The sequence below is a fragment of the Rutilus rutilus genome (genome assembly GCF_951802725.1).
Source record: "Rutilus rutilus genome assembly, chromosome: 25".
In the NCBI taxonomy this organism is placed as follows: Eukaryota; Metazoa; Chordata; class Actinopteri; order Cypriniformes; family Leuciscidae; genus Rutilus; species Rutilus rutilus.
The window spans coordinates 7,722,432-7,738,973 of NC_140229.1; the positions used below are offsets into that span (position 1 = coordinate 7,722,432).

The 16,542-nt window shown below is 37.3% G+C and overlaps 1 protein-coding gene across 1 annotated transcript in view; it reads right to left on the reverse strand.

Annotated features, from left to right (window-relative positions):
* dscama (Down syndrome cell adhesion molecule a) overlaps nucleotides 1-16,542 on the reverse strand; it is a 77,413-nt gene that overhangs the window by 16,265 nt on the left and 44,606 nt on the right. The window contains exons 8-16 of the mRNA XM_084401047.1: nucleotides 15,167-15,442; nucleotides 14,774-15,052; nucleotides 14,558-14,677; nucleotides 13,492-13,671; nucleotides 3,489-3,703; nucleotides 2,607-2,703; nucleotides 2,311-2,439; nucleotides 1,445-1,612; nucleotides 965-1,035 (exon numbers count right to left, since the gene is read on the reverse strand). Of these exons, the coding sequence (XP_084257173.1) occupies nucleotides 965-1,035; nucleotides 1,445-1,612; nucleotides 2,311-2,439; nucleotides 2,607-2,703; nucleotides 3,489-3,703; nucleotides 13,492-13,671; nucleotides 14,558-14,677; nucleotides 14,774-15,052; nucleotides 15,167-15,442 (1,535 nt within the window). The remainder of the gene's footprint in view (nucleotides 1-964; nucleotides 1,036-1,444; nucleotides 1,613-2,310; nucleotides 2,440-2,606; nucleotides 2,704-3,488; nucleotides 3,704-13,491; nucleotides 13,672-14,557; nucleotides 14,678-14,773; nucleotides 15,053-15,166; nucleotides 15,443-16,542) is intronic.

Genomic DNA, 16,542 nt, shown 5'->3' on the forward strand with positions numbered 1-16,542 from the left:
TATATATATATATATACACTGCATATCTCTTCCTGATACCCAGAAAAAAAAGTTTTTAGAATTTAGTAATTTTTCATGTCATTACATTGTCCAGAGCATAAGAAACTAAAAAAATAAATTAAATTAAATTAAATGATATTTTATTCATATGTTATGCTGTGTCCTCTGTATCCAATACATTTTTAGGTTTCAGGATTTTGTGTAAAGATGATTCTCAATTATATAATGAAAGATATAATGGAAATAATTGATATACCATTTTACTTTATGCAATATGTGGGTAAAAGGGCCATAGATGGGCAGTGCCATTCAATACAATGCATCTAACACTGTATCTAATTTGCATATTAATGTGTTCTTGAGGCAACAAGTAATGAAAAAATAAGTGTAATAATGGAAGTAATAACTGGCAACATTTTCATAATAATATCTAATATTTCAGAGTAATATTGATGTATAATTGTGTCTCCCAAAATGCCTGATAAACATGATTTCCTGGTGTCTCTACAGTAGACATGTATGAAATCAATGCCCTGTTTTGTAACAGAAAGTCATACTTTGATTAGAAACCCCATAACATTTTCCTGAGATGTTGATTTATGACAAACAAATTTTTTTTTTAAATTGACAATTTAAATGATAATTGCAAAATACAATCTTATTTCCATAAGAGTGCTAAATTTGATCACTAAATTAATGTCAGTCATTTTTAAAGACCAAGTAGAAGTTGTTAACATGGTGAAACCTCCAAACATTTGATATCTCTGAAAAGCCCTGAATGTGCTCTTTAGATGCTGTGACAAACTGTGACGTGTATATATATATATATATATATATATATATATATATATATATATATATATATATATATATATAAGTCTAGACAAAAGTCCTTCCCTGGGTCTCAGGAGGACCAATATATACACACACTTCATTGATACAGTCATAATACACTGTGGCCTACCTTCCATGTAACTTTTATGCTTTGGGAAGTGATGGCTTCCAGTGTCACGTCTTGGGGAGGTCCCTCTGGATCTAGAGCGGTCAAACATTCACACTGTTTAGCGTGATATGATATCTGCAGTCATATTTCTCACAAACAGTGGCACCAGCACTTATCAGTATCAGCTTATCAGTTTATCAGTCACTCTCCTGTAATGTCACCCTTGACCACCAGTTGGCAGTATTGCATCATAATTGCTTCTCTGTGTCAACTGATGGAACAGTTCAACAGGAAGTGAAACATTAACAATATGCTTTTTGTTCTATGAATCAAAAAGCCCATCAAAAAGCCCTAAAAGATAGCCCAATACAGTTTAAATATCAGAAATAGGATGAAAGAGTAACGTGCACAGTGCACTGATGAAATGTGGGCCTACATAATAATACCAGACACGTGAAGTAAATTTGATTTCACATCACAAATATGACTAATAAATCACACCTGCTTCATCAGTGGTTACGGTGAGCTCATTGCTGGGTTCGCTGTCCCCAATGTGGTTCTTCGCAAAAATGCGGATGTTGTAGGTGGACGATGGGTGGAGTTCAATGATGGTCGCCTGGTTTAAGGTGGGAGAAACATCTCTGGTCCTGCGAGCTCTTTCCCAAGTTTCTGTTTATGGGTAGAGACGTGCAAAAGGTTGAAAACATATCTGTGTCAGCTGATCAGCTTTATTTATTGCCATTTTAATCTCAATTACAAGGTTTATGATGATCTCTTCATGCCAAACTAACTAAAGGGATATTTCACCGCTGGATTGATGAATGTGTATTTAAATTGGGTCCTTTATGTTGTAGAAATGTGAAATTAATATAGAAGTTGGTGCCTTCTAGACTGAGAAAAGCCAGAAAATGTATTTTTGGCTCATGTGGATGAAAGACAACAACTCCCAGAATGCACTTGCTTCGCTGCCCTAGGCCACTCCCAAGCCACGCCTACCGGTTACAGAGGGCAGTATCGGAAGAAATGATACAACTAGGCTAGTTGACTCAAAACTGAAAAGACGCCATTTTATCGTGAGATCCCCCTAATGGCGGGTTGAAAACATGCGGAACTAGCTCCTCCTACTGGCTGGAGTCTCTCGCCACTGGCCAAACAAGTCTCAGATGACGCAAAATGGCGATTTTTGCGTCATCAGAGGTTTTTTTCCAGACACACAAGACAGATATCTCTCGTCTCAGGGGGACATGAGGGAGGGAAGCACGGTCATTCGAAAATACTACCGGGTTTCTACTGATACTAAGCTTAATGCTAATCGGTAAAGTATCCCTTAAGAACTACTGTTGTTTGCATTCATTTGGATCACGTACCTGTTTTATTTTTGCACTCAATATCGTAGCCGGTGATAGGACTGTTTCCATCGAATCCCATGGTCCAGCGGAGGGCGATGGTCCTCTCTTTCACCTCACGAATCTCCACTTTAGGAGGCTCTGGTGGCTCTGAGCATTGAACGAAAAGGCTCTCAGATTCTCAGAGGCTTTGGATCCCTCCCCGCATTTAAACAATGACATTTAAATCAGGAGATTTTCCTCAAGAGTCTCGTTTCAAATGCCTAATAAATCCCCAGAATCTCCACCCAAGCCCAGGTGATTTTCCGGCTGCTTACCTTGAACCGTTAACTGAAGGATGCCTCTGTCTTCACCATAAGAGTTAATCGCGTGACAGGAGAAGAACCCAGAATCCTCTCTCATCGTTGGATAGATCTGAAATATAATTCATATAAAAATAGAACTAAAATTCAAATATAAATTCAATATAATAACATTTTGTTAACAGAACTTTTACATTACAAATGTAAACTACTATAGTAATGTAAACTACATTACATTACTAATGTTACATAAAAAAAAAACTGTTTTATTTTAAAGGAATTACTTTTATTTGAGAAGAATGCATTAAATTGATCAAAAGTGACACTAAAGCCATTTATAATGTTACAAAAAATTATATTTTAAATAAATGCTGTTATTTTGAACTTTCTATTCATCAAAGAATCCTGAAATAAAATGTACTGCTTCATATTTATGTGGAAACCGTGATACAACTCTTTTCAGCATTGATTATAAAAAAGAATTGAGGAGCAAATCAGCATATTAGAATGATTTCTGGAACCAAACCCAAAAGGAATCAATTATATTTTAAAACATATTTAAATTATTTAAAAAAGAAAAACTTACTAACCCCAAACATAAAACAGCAATGTCTATAATAAAGTAAAACCACATAAACAAATAAATAATAAATTGTCTATATATATTCTATATATTATTATTTAATATTTATTATTATTTAAATATAATAGTGAGTATGTGTATGTGAAGGACCTGATCACCCTTTAAACAATTAATTAGTAATCAAACTAGCCTTGAGAATTAAACCAAGGATCATCAGTATGATATTTTCTACTAGGTATAAAGAATTGTTTCATTTCGAAATATGTAAATCGGCCAAGCATGAAAAATGACAATGGACAAATGAAGAAGCCGACCTGCAGGGTGGAGACGACCTCGTCGCCGACGTTCTTGACTGTGACCGTGTGCCGCCACATGTCTGGATTGATCATATGCGACTGCTTCTCCTTTTCCACCTCCTTCTCCCATCTAACCATGATGGGCTTCTCACCGTGGGCCTTACAGCTCATCTCGATCTTCTCTCCTTTGGTTGCCAGGGAGTTGTTGGGATACGATGTTATCATGGCCGGAACTGAGAAGGAGAAAATAAAATGCATCATGAGGGACACATGCCATCACTGCGAGTGATGAATGAGCGAGTTTTTCTCATGACATCAGTGACTTTTAACTTGCACTGGTGCAAGTGCCATGTAACGTTTTGCAACAGCAAGGATCAGAACACTTTCCTACTCCAGACAAGGTAAATGTTTCACAGCTCTATGGCAAATACAAGATTGAATGTGATGCTTTATGCAGAGGTACAGTTATTATCCCACACACATGCACACACACGTTCCTCACAGGCATTCATTGGGGAATCGGAGCACCAGGCGGGTACGTGGGAGCGCCGGTACAGCGTGTGATGTGATTGAGTGTGTCAGGTTGAAAGTCCCGACCGTTTACATGTCATCTCTTATTCACTCCAGCAATTCTCAGCATAGCAGCCAAAAAATAAATAAATAAATCACTTTAGCAATGTTTTATTTTGTTTACATCCCTGATTTTAACACATCTCATATTCTATGGTTTTTACATGTATTAAATATTTTTATATAAAATATTTTTAAATATTAAAATGACAATTTTTTAGTCTTTTATCACACTATGCCAAGTAACATTATCCACATGCTGCATGGGAAAAAATAGTAAAAAATAGTAAAAAAAAAAAAAGTAGTTCCTTTAATGACATTATCATCCAGGAAGTGATATCATTATTAGAGAGAAAACAAGAGTACAAACATCAGTAGCTAATACAAGAGAGGTGACAAAAAATTGGTGTTGTTAACTAAAACTAAAAATAGTTTTCAGTAACTGAAATTAATATAATATAATATAATATAATATAATATAATATAATATAATATAATATAATATAATAGTCACACTTAGTCTGTCTGTTTCACAGATTTTTAGTTAGTATTCATTGGTTCCTGTTCTCCTTTGTTCTGTTCCTGCCAATCATGTGTCGTCATGGTAACTTATGATTTGTCATTCTGTCCAGCTTTGTTTACCTTATTATCCTCTGTATAAAAGTTCCTGTGTTTTTAATATAATATAATATAATATAATTTAATATAATATGCTTGTGTTCCCTACAACCCGTGACAATATAATATAATATTAATATAATACTAAAAATACTAAAAAAAAAGAAAAAAAAAAGCTATACAAAAATATATTAAAAAAATTATACAAATGACAAAAGCACAAAAGAATTATATTAAAATTAAATTAAAATGTAAGCTGAGAAACCCCCCCCCCCAGCTCAAACCAAATTAAAATAACTTAAAATTCATCCCTATGCGCACTTAAATGTAATTTTAAAAAATATACATAAAATATATGAAACAAAAAAACATTAAAAATCTGAATTTGTGAAACATGACGCTTTGTGATTGTGGCATCTTTTTTTTTTTTTTGCATGTGCATTAGCTGGACCAGCCCGAATACATATTTTTGGCATGACTTGAGCTAAAGGTTACAAAATGAGTATGATTAATATCAACATTTCAGAAGATATTCCAATTAACTTCATATTGACACCCCATAAGCTAACAGTCACTGAGCATGTCTACCCTGTTAGCAAGCGTTTTCATTTGTAAACACTGAGAGTACACGTGCAAGTCTCTTAATACGACTACAGTTGATCAGAGGATAAAAATGAAGCTGTACAGTCCCCCACTAAAAGACGCAGGCAGCCTAAACTGGCATCCTATTTCTTATCCCGGCCGAGAGCTCGGGAGTTATGTGATTATCCAGAATAAAACACTAAAGAGGGAAGTAGGCTCTGTGTTGGAGGGGCAGCCGCATCTTCCCTCAGGCTTCGAGCTGTCTTCATCATGACTGCATAATTGCTGTGTTGATGTATTTCTTTAATATCCAGCAGAATTATAAGCAGCAGTTGGACTGAAAGGGAAGGTGCTAATTCCCCTCCTGAGATCCAGACAGAAGAACGGTGTGTTGCTGGGCAGGAACTTGCTCTCCGGCTGTAGGAGTGATTTACGTCTCTTCTGAATCCTCTCGGAATGATTCAGGCTCGTTTTACTCATTCATTTAGGGGTCGTAAATGGACAAAAATGATCCGCGTTAGGCTGCTTTTGAGCGTGCGCATTATTATGTTTTTTGCATGTGTCACGAAAACACACATTTACACACAGTTTCTCAAGGTAGCTGCTTTCATACTCTGGTCTATCAAGGGCAGAGAAAGTGATGTTCAGCCATCCCGAGAGAAAGAATGAGATAATAACACAGATTCAGCATTATTTACCTGAGAGGAAAAATGAATCCCTGAACATTAATTTAACAAACACTTCACAACTTGTGTTCTCTTTAGTCAAAGCAAACTGTATCAGAGTATAAAAGGTTCATTAAAACAGTGTATCTGCCAACATTAATGTGTTAACTTATGTAATACATTTATTTAACACATTTATGTTACCCAAACTGTTTATAAATCTGTCAAAACGCATCCAAGTCTAATACACAAATCATTCATAACTGGATTCTACTTTACTAAGAGTAAAAAGGACACAGCAAATGTATTTATAAATCAAATCCAGGGAATTTTAACAAGAATTAATTTGCAGTCTATGTTTGGCGTATCATGGACATGATTAGAAACGGTTAAATGGTCCTGAAAAAAATAGCCACACAAAAAATTACCGCATTGGAAATCAATGGGAAACTAATTTCATCTAGTGGAAACGTGTGGTACTGCGCCCAAACCAAATCTTACTGAAAACTCATTTTTTGAGGTATCAACCTTAAATTTGGAACACAACTTGTTTAGATTTATGGCTTTGATTTTCATGAGGCCCGTTCACACCAAGAATGATAACAATAAAGATAACTATATTAGCGTCCAGACCAGCGGACGATATTGTTATCTATCTATCTATCCATCCATCCATCCATCCATCCATCCATCCATCCATCCATCCATCCATCCATCCATCCATCCATCCATCCATCCATCCATCCATCCATCCATCCATCCATCCATCCATCCATCCATCCATCCATCCATCCATAAACAGAGCTCATTTTCAGATGTGTGTCCTTGACAGGTCTAGCTGACTGAGATGCAGTAGGAGTCTGTGGTCTCTGGTTTATATCCAGTCCGCAGGGAATCCTGGCTGCTTTCCTCACCCCCTCCCATGAGAGCCCCCCCCCACCCCCCTTTCACCTGGACACGTTACCATGCCAACCAGCTCCGGCCTGCCTGCTCTCCCCCAGCTGTAAGAGGGTGCTGTCAATGGAGGACAAGAATAGAACAAACATCCAGAATTGATTTTCAGAGGAGAGCAGTTACTAGCCTGCATGTTTGTATCATGGATCCGAGGCTGAATATCTTTCTCTGATAGGATGACGCTGGTAATTTCGTCCTTTTTCATTCCTTTTCGGAATGAGAAAAAAAAAATAGCACGAGAGGAAAAGAACGATTGTGTGTTGTTTAATGTCTTGATGTGTATAAGGCTGGAGGGGTTGTCAAACTAATCAGTCTAATTAGGTCACAAGGGTCAGAATTGACAGTTTGCTTTGCACAGCTCTATGACATTTGACCCCAAACTATCAATCCACACATAAATCTGTGAATCGGAGACACGTTTGCCGCATGTTTGGTGCAGACACGGGGAAATGATCCAGTTTCTCTTGTACAGAAAAAATTCATATTTAAAGCTGAACATTAAAGTTTACAAAAAAGATATTGTTCATTTTACATGATAACCTTCAGTGCTCCAATAGAGGGGCATGTTGTCATACTATAAGGGGTAAGTTGTCACAATGAAAATCGCCATTTAACAGCTTCTTAAACTTAAAACAATTATAATAGACTAAATAATAATGTAAAAGGCAGCTTGCAAATATACAAAAAAAAAATGAAATCAATATTTCAAACCACAGTTCAAAATTATATATATATATATATATATATATATATATATATTTATATTTATAATAGAATTTATAAAAGATTTATAAAAGTAAAAATAAATAACAATGCATAATACTTCTACAGTATTTATACATTTCTGTTATGTTAATTTCAACATTTACTAATATATTTTCATCAAAATGTATCTGTTCATAATCAATATCTGTCAACATTATTTAATGCTTTGTAAACTAACATGAACAATGAGCAATTTTATCTTTATTAATTAACATTAACAAAGGTTAATAAATGCTGTAAAATATATATTTCTCATTTTTGGTTTGTGTAAACTATATTATGCAGTGTTACATACACTATACATAGCCTACACTATAAGTGTATTTTATATATTTAATATTTATAATGTAATTGTATATAAAAAATATTAATTATTCATAAATGATGTATCTTAAATATAATAATTATAAAAAATTATTTATTTCTAATATGTTAAAAATGAACACTGCTTTGTTTCTAGGGCGCATAACCAAATGCAACAAATGAAACAGGAATGACTGGAGCTGGAGATGGAGGCTTCCTCCAGTGTAATGTCTCTCCTGTCTTAGTCTCATAGCGGCTCCTGGCTCCCCGCAGGCTTTCTGAGGGCACCCATCATCCCCTATCGCATCAGCGCTCAGGGCTGTGTGTGGTGGATGTAGGCCAAGACCCTCCGCCTCACTGGGCTGGCGGGCAGATTACATGCATGTGTACAGCATCCCCTGCCCCACGATGCACTGGGGTAAACAGTGAGCTGACTGGTTAAGTGGCCGTGTTCATCGCGGCCTGATATCCTCCTTTACTGCACCATTGGGCTTTGCGTGGAGAATGAGCCGCATCATGATACGGGAAATGGAAAAGCTTGCGGCCAATCAGAGTGAAGGAGGGGAGGGATTATAGTAAAACAGCCATTTACGTGACACTCCATTATGTCTCGTTAGAGAGTTTCTTGGGATTATCAGCCGTTCTTTTCTCAGCAGGATTTCCTGAAAATTGCACTGTACTGTCAAGCAACAGTGCCTCTACACTCTACATCGCATACTATTATACCATAATACTTACTATTTCTGCAGCTATATAAAAGTTATGTATTTGAATTACATCGCTAACATCATAGAATAGCATAGATCTAATAGCAGGGCACATTGTAAGCTAAGCATTAAAGGTGCAGTAAGCGGTTTCTGAAAAACGCTATTGTAAAGTGGATTGGACCGAGCGCCGTCAGCAGTAGGGGGCGTGTCCACTCATGATGGGGGAGGAGAGAGAGTGAGCAAGATAGAGATTTGAAGAAGGACTGTAGAAAGAGATGGCTGAGAGACATTACAAAAGAGAAAAGCTCAGAGGAATATCATTGGAAAAAGAAGGGTTATGATCAGGGGCTGTGTTAATATTAGAAAAGCTTTCCAGCGTTGGAGAGACTGAAGCGGGAAGGCCTGAAAAAGGACGCTTTTTGTTTCTGCTCCATACATCAGTAGCATTGGTTTTGCTATGTTTCACAGAACCAAGATATGCTGTTGTTGTAATGCTAGCTAGTAGCAGGACAATTTTGAGTATCATTGTTTGTTTGGAGCTGGTGTGCTGCTGCTGGCGACTAACAGTGAATTCTTGCTTGTATATACTCTTGTATTTTAATTTTTTGTTCTTCCTTGTCATTCTTTCCTCATCTTCACTTTATTTTTTTGCAAAACATTATTTTGCTGCGCTTTAGCTATGATAAATAGTCATCCACTCACAGAGTGCTTGTGCATTTTGGGGGCAGAGCAATGAAGGGTGTGTTTGTTTGGGCAGATCAACAGTGTTTCTCAGCAATCGCTCACTGCACCTTTAAATAACTCATCGGAGAAATGTACTTTTGCTATGGTTAAAAGTTCAGTGATATATATACTGTTGATATGGCAACTAGCAAGTTAAAGTTTCGTTGTGCTAGCATGTGTGGAAACGTTTAAACCATGTGTGTTACAACTAGCTTCGCGTAGCATGCCCAGATTGTGACCTAAATCACATTTTTGGCCAAATTCTGGGGTATACAAAAGAATGCAATGCACAGAATATTCTTTCCTCAATCTGATCGTTTTGGAAGCCTTTTCCCACCCTGTTTCTGCTGTTAAAAAATAAAATGGTATAAAAACATTATTGCATCTTTATTTTTTAGCAATTATTGTTAATTGAACCCCACTCAATGAATTAAACATGCACTGTGGCATACATGAAATGAATAAAATGATCTGTTTCAGATTAAATAAAATATGTCTACACTGTATATACCACACCATAAGCAGTACACTCATCTTCCATTCCAAATACAGCTAGCTACATTAGCATGCAAACCTTTCATAATCTCCTTTTACAACACTATATAAAAAACAGCACTTAGATATGTATTTCTCATAAACTGAAAAACTCAAACCTGCATTTTTTTTTTTTTTTTTTGTAGTAAGTAGAGTTTCTAATCAGGTTTGAGTATTGAGCAATGGATTTAAGAATTTTTCCTGTTTTGTTCCAGAAGGATCCGATTCTCTCCTTCTATTCTGTGGCTATGGGGCCATGAACCGAACTCTCAGCACTGATCAGGGTTGATCTTAATGAGGAGCTTGTTTTGCGGTAAACTGAAGAGATCGCTGAAACAAACCTCTCAGGGAGACTCGAGTTACACCGGCGAGCCACAACAACAGACCTGTACCTCCGGGAGCAGAGCTTTCCACACAAACACCACGACAAGCCTGTACGACAGTATTTCACCTGTCAGCCTGATCGATCTCGCTGAGAACAGAGTGAGTGTTGTTACACGACATGAGAAGGAGACGGCAGAGAGAATAGGGAGTAAGGGAGGGAGGATGAAGAAGAGGTTGTATTGGGCAGAGAGAGCGGCTCTGCAGGGAAGCTCCTGCTGCGTGCTGATAAGAGCAGGGTGTGAAAATAAGTCTCTCTAACATCACACTCTGATCAAATGAGAACGCAGCCTCCTTTGCATAGGCAGACAGGGAATAGTCGGATAACCCGACATTAAAACAGTTCATTTAGCTGCCGTGTCACAAGCTGTAGAAAAACACTGTTAAATCAAATGGATTGCAGCATTTTATTTGAGTCACAAAAGTGTATAAAGATATTACTGCATTTTAAATAAACATCTTTGATGAAGTCAACATGAAATCAAAACTGACCCAATTCACTTTCTACAAATACACGTTCCAGGTCTTATTATAATAAATCTTATTATATTCAGTGTTGGGGGTGATGCATCACAAGTAACGCGAGTAATGTAATCAGATTACTTTTTTTGTCACTAGTAAAGTAACACATTACTTTTAAATTTACAACAAAATATCTGAGTTACTTTAAGTAACACAAGTTGCTTTGTTTTCCAGATTATTAAGGCTGTGTGTAAAAACTGTAAAATGCAAACTCAGAATATTACGCAAACCTGCAATTAGGTCATGTGTCCACTAAATCGTTTTTTCCCGAGGCTAGCGTATTTACAGCAGCGTGACGAGGCGCTGAACGACTATTTCACGCTGAGCGTTTGCTGTTCTTTACTGGTCGTCGAGAGTTGAATGTTCTACTTTGCGTAAAACACGCACTTTTTACCCAGCCGTCCAATCAGAGTGGAGGAGGGGCGGGACAATTACCACACGACCAACCGTAATATTCTGAGATACAAAGATAACAAAATGACAACAAGCACATCTCTTCATCCAAACCTAGTGCCAGAGCAAGTACGTTACATTGCGTCAACATTTTTATATTCAGAAACAAACTATTTGTTTGAAAAAATCTATTTATAAATAGAAAAAATATATATATATATTTAAAGGTGCATTGCGCGAGAGTCTGAGTTTTCGCAGAACTACGCCCCCTCTGGCGGCAAGCGAAACTGCAACCAGAGGTGTGCACGCTCACGGACCACACGCACACGCACGCTTGCACGAGCTCGAGCTGGTCATAACCCAAGGAGCATCAGCCGCACAAATCTTTTGTTTACAATCATAATGTCTTCAGAGGTAATAAAGTTTTAAATCTGCAAGTAATTTAAAATATGTGAAAGGAAAGGCAATTGAGTAAATAACACACTTATGTGTGAGGGAAAAAATGGGGGTAGTAGAAAACTTCGTTTTTTATTCCCATCTATCTCCATGTTGAACTGTGTTATGTGTTTACTGTATCCACTTATGACTATTATTATGGAAACACGTTCATGAACAATATAAGTTATAACTTTGTAAAAACTCAAAATTGTAATCATGATACCATACCATACACAGTCGGTCAACAAAGTACACCCAAATGTCTCAAGGTAATAAACAATCAAGTGGCACTATGACGTTACCATAAAAGCCAAACAGGCTAATCCGCCGAAGATTTGCGGGGGTTTAGCCTGTTTTATTGATCAGCTAAGTAGCATATTCCAATAGCAATACATCGTAATTAAGCAGTAATTTGCTCAAAATTTGTGTCTAAGTATCTAACTTATATATCAGCATTTTATATCACAATCATTCTGAACCTGATCACTGACAATGGTAAGTTAGTAAAACCTATTCCGATTGTACATTTATCTAGCTTACGCTAAAGCATTACACATTTTATGGATCGTCATTTATTGTCATTATTGGCCGTATCAGACATTAGAGAATGGGATATATCTTACCTTTTTATCAAGAAAAAAGCCAACTGAGGATCCCGTTTGAGCCCTAGAGCAGACCGGAGATCTCTCCATTTGTTGAAAGCCTTCCCTATGTTTACTCTCGTCTTACCCCGACGCCTGTCTGACTCCAATTTGGACCTTTTGGTTGCACTAGACAAAAGTTCTCTTTTTTTTTTATCTTACGTGGAGTTTGCGTTGGTGTTTGAAATGAACTTAAAGCCGGTCTCTTAGAATCCATTTTCTACGGAGAATGGCGGCGTCGGCGCATACACAAACCTGCCAGACATATGAGCGTGCCGTGAACGCGCATGACGTCACGCCCAGTCTCAGATTCCGACCCGAATCCCTCTTATTTATTTTACTGTACAGGATTATAGAGGCAATCGCAGTGATCAGAGAAGGGCTCAGTCAGCCCATCAGGCAATTGTTTAAGCATGTATGGGTTAGAAAACGGGTATTTTTAACATGAAAAGTTGCGCAATGCACCTTTAATACAAAAAATATATATTTTAAAATACCCTATTTTACTCTGAAATACATCATATTGTGGACAAGTTTCATTTCTCCTATACTCTATCATTTACTTTGAATTTATAATTGAAAAAACTCTCACAACCACCATAAGGGATTTTTGGAATATAATCTGAAGCAATATTTATTGCTTTTTCTCTCCCTATGTGTGTACTGTATGTGTGTGGTAACAGAGTGTAACAGAGAGTGGGTGGAAACAGAAAAAGTGAGACATGCACACACACATTAAGCACATTGAAAGCACAAGCCTTTCCACATGTCAGCTCCTACAGGAGTTCACAGTGTAATGAGGGGGAAAAGGGTTTTGGCTACTCGTGGATAAACACCCACATGTGTCTAAGGCAGACAAAGAGACTTTTACTGCAGAAACCCTCTCAGCCTGACACAGACAACTCTGGTTTACACTTAATATCTACAATAATGATACAAAGAATAATTCAAATCCCTCACGATACAAAAAGCTGTGACCCAAACACACATTTGATTGGTTTTGCAGAAGGTTGTTGGTTTACGCCGCATGTGAACTTTCACCATAGTGTCCTTAGGATGTTTAACCAAAGGGATTGTTAATACAAATGGACAAGTGTCTCTTGTACCTCATAACAAACAACTAAATATTCACCTCAATATGGCTGAGAGGTTGGAATTTTAGCAGAACTGCAAAGCGAACCGTCAAAACAATCATCTTTCATTCAGTACAAATATTGTTTCTTACTTTTCACGTTGAGGTACATGGACTTGCTGACATCGGCTCCCACATCATTGCTGACCTTGCACAGGTAATAACCTGCGTCCTCCTCAAGAACATGCTTTATCAGTAGTGAGCCATTCCCGAGCAGCTGGACCCTGAAGCCGGAGTTTAGAGCAATGGGTTGAAACTGGGGCACCCCAGCACCTGGCAAAGAGAGGAAGACGTCCTCTAGTTAAAGCGCCCAAAAAAACACAGTGACATCATACTTTCCCCCCCTTTTTTTCACCACTGGCAAATTGTTTTAAAATGTAAAAAAAGTAATAAAATAAAATTGTGCACTTTATTCTTAAAAAATAAATGTACTTTTAGCTTTAATCATTTAGCAGATGGAATATTTCCTTCAGCTGAGACACTTCAGATGCACTCTGTTCGCCATGATTGTTTTGAATTGCTTGAAATATTATTGAAATCACTTCAAAATGGAAAATACAGTTAAGTGGAACATGCAGCACAAGTCTGTCATATAGGCTACATAAAAACATAACGAGAACATTATAATTGTGTGCTTGGGACATGGTAATCAGGCCCTCAAAATTCGACAAAATTCGCAAATATATCAAAATATATGAGTTATCGGCTTTCAAATATAAAGATTATCTATCTATCTATCTATCTATCTATCTATCTATCTATCTATCTATCTATCTATCTATCTATCTATCTATCTATCTATCTATCTATCTATCTATCTATCTATCTATCTATCTATCTATCTATCTATCTATCTATCTATCTATCTATCTATCTAGCCCCCCGGCAAATTGCTTTCAAATCTAAAAAAAGTGAAATTTATTCTTAAAACAACAAAAAGCTATTTTTCCAGTGTTCCAAGAAAAACAAACTTAATTCAAGGTATATTCTCTGAAAACAAAGTGTATCACATACGTTGTATCTTGCACAATTTTGTTTCTCAAGCAAGTGAGAAAGTAAGTAAGTGCTTTTAAGAATGATTATACATTTTAATACCAAAATACCAATTAAGAAATACATTTTTGCATGCAAAGTTCCAGTTGTCAGTGAAGCCAAGTACCTTTGGAGTATTTCCACTCAATAGTTGGCCGTGGCTCTCCATCCGCAGAGCAGTTCAAGATGACAGATTTACCGTAGATTCCATCCTGGTCTTGAGGCTGCACTTTGAACCTTGGTGGAACTACAAAACAAATCCACAAATCACATTCAAGTTGTGTCTTTGTGAAAGTTTCTCAATTTATAATACAAATAAAGGATGCTTAACATTTAGTCTTACCTCTAACAATGAGCTGACTCTGGTATTTGACGACAGCGGCATCGTTTTGGGCGATGCAGGTGTAGGTGCCGTTGTGCACCCGCTGGAGGTTGGAGATACGCATGGAGCTGGTGAAGTCGATGTTGTCGATGGTAACACCCAGGCTGGCATTAATGGGCTTTCCATCTTTCTCCCAGGTGATAGAGATGGGAAGGTCACCTGAGCGCACAACGCAGGGCACGAAGACGCGATGGCCGATGGAATATCGTGGGAATTCGAAAGGCTGGATAAAGGGAGGCACTGACGACAACCAGAGAACATTGTTAAATATTGCTACTGTATACCAACTGAACAGGACTTTTTAATGACATTATTTAACTCATTTTACTTCAGATGTCAAGTACCACTAGCTACCTTTCACAGTGACGTGGACACTCTGGTTCTTGAACAGCTGGGGCTGAACGAGCACATGGCAGCTGTACTCTCCTTCGTCCAGTTCTTTCTGCACGTTCAGCAGCTTCAGCGTGCCGTTGTTCTCGAACGCCCTTTGACGGTCATTAGAAGGGAGAAGGTTGGAGTTCTTGTACCATTTGATGGAGTAATATGGGTAACCAATCACATGGCAGTGAATGTACATGTCCCGCCCCGCTATAGCTGTGAGGTTTTTCATTGGTCGTATGTCAGCAGAACCTTTAAGCGTACAAAAAAGAAACACTTCTCTTTAAAAGAATATTGACATTGTGATGGAAATCCAATTTGCAGAAAATGTAGCAAAAAAAAGAAAGAAAATATAGATTTATGGATTATGGATGAGGGCCTTTCTAAGATCAAAGAAAGAAAAAGACAACACAAAGTAAACAATTAAGAGGGTAGTTTGATACTCCTAAACTTGACTGTTTCTCACACATTGCATGCCTTTTTTATACCATCGGGAATTGACATTAACACTACTAGCCACTTTTATGTATAATACATACATTTTTCAATGGCACTCTTTTAAAAAGGCATCTGAAAAATTAAACTAAGCACAATGTAGTGTTGTCAAAAATATAGATTTTTCGAGACATATCAATACTGAAATATCTGAAATGCTTCCAATACTAATTTTCCTCAGAATAGATACACAACACCAGCTGCTCTTTTTCTCTCTCTCATCTCTCCGACAGCGAGTTACACACAAACCCGCCTCCTCTCACTCACTCGTTTAATTTGCTCCGGATGAATATTGTTGGTGGCTTGAATTTCGGCGTGGTATTGTGTGTATTGCACATAATTTTACTCATTCCCGGATTCATTTTTGTGCTCACAGCCGCCTCTCAGTACTAAATTGAGTTCTTTTTCGCTGCTTATTGCACTTAAACGGACAAATACACACAAAATAGCTTCAAAATGCGGGCTTGGCGAGTATTCACGTAAACACATTCAGTTATGTTTTAAGTGAACGTAAACAGAAAAGTAAACGCATGTGTAACTGTATAACGGAGCCATGCGTCAGTCTTAAAGTGACAGCAGCCTAATATACCTGTGCTAAATTATAAGATAATATTAAAAATATCTATATGGCAGTTTTTCCCCATGGTATTGAAGTCAAAATAGTGGCTAGTGAAAATGCTGAGTGGCTACTAACTTTGGATAACCACTAGTCACAGTAGCTGATGAACAAAAAAGTTCATGTCAAGCCCTGTATACCACTGTGAAAAAGAAGTGTACTTAATTGTATTGAATGTGCACTTGTAGTGTACTGCAAATCTTAGAAGTATATTGTTAAAAAACTGTACTGGCAGATCATA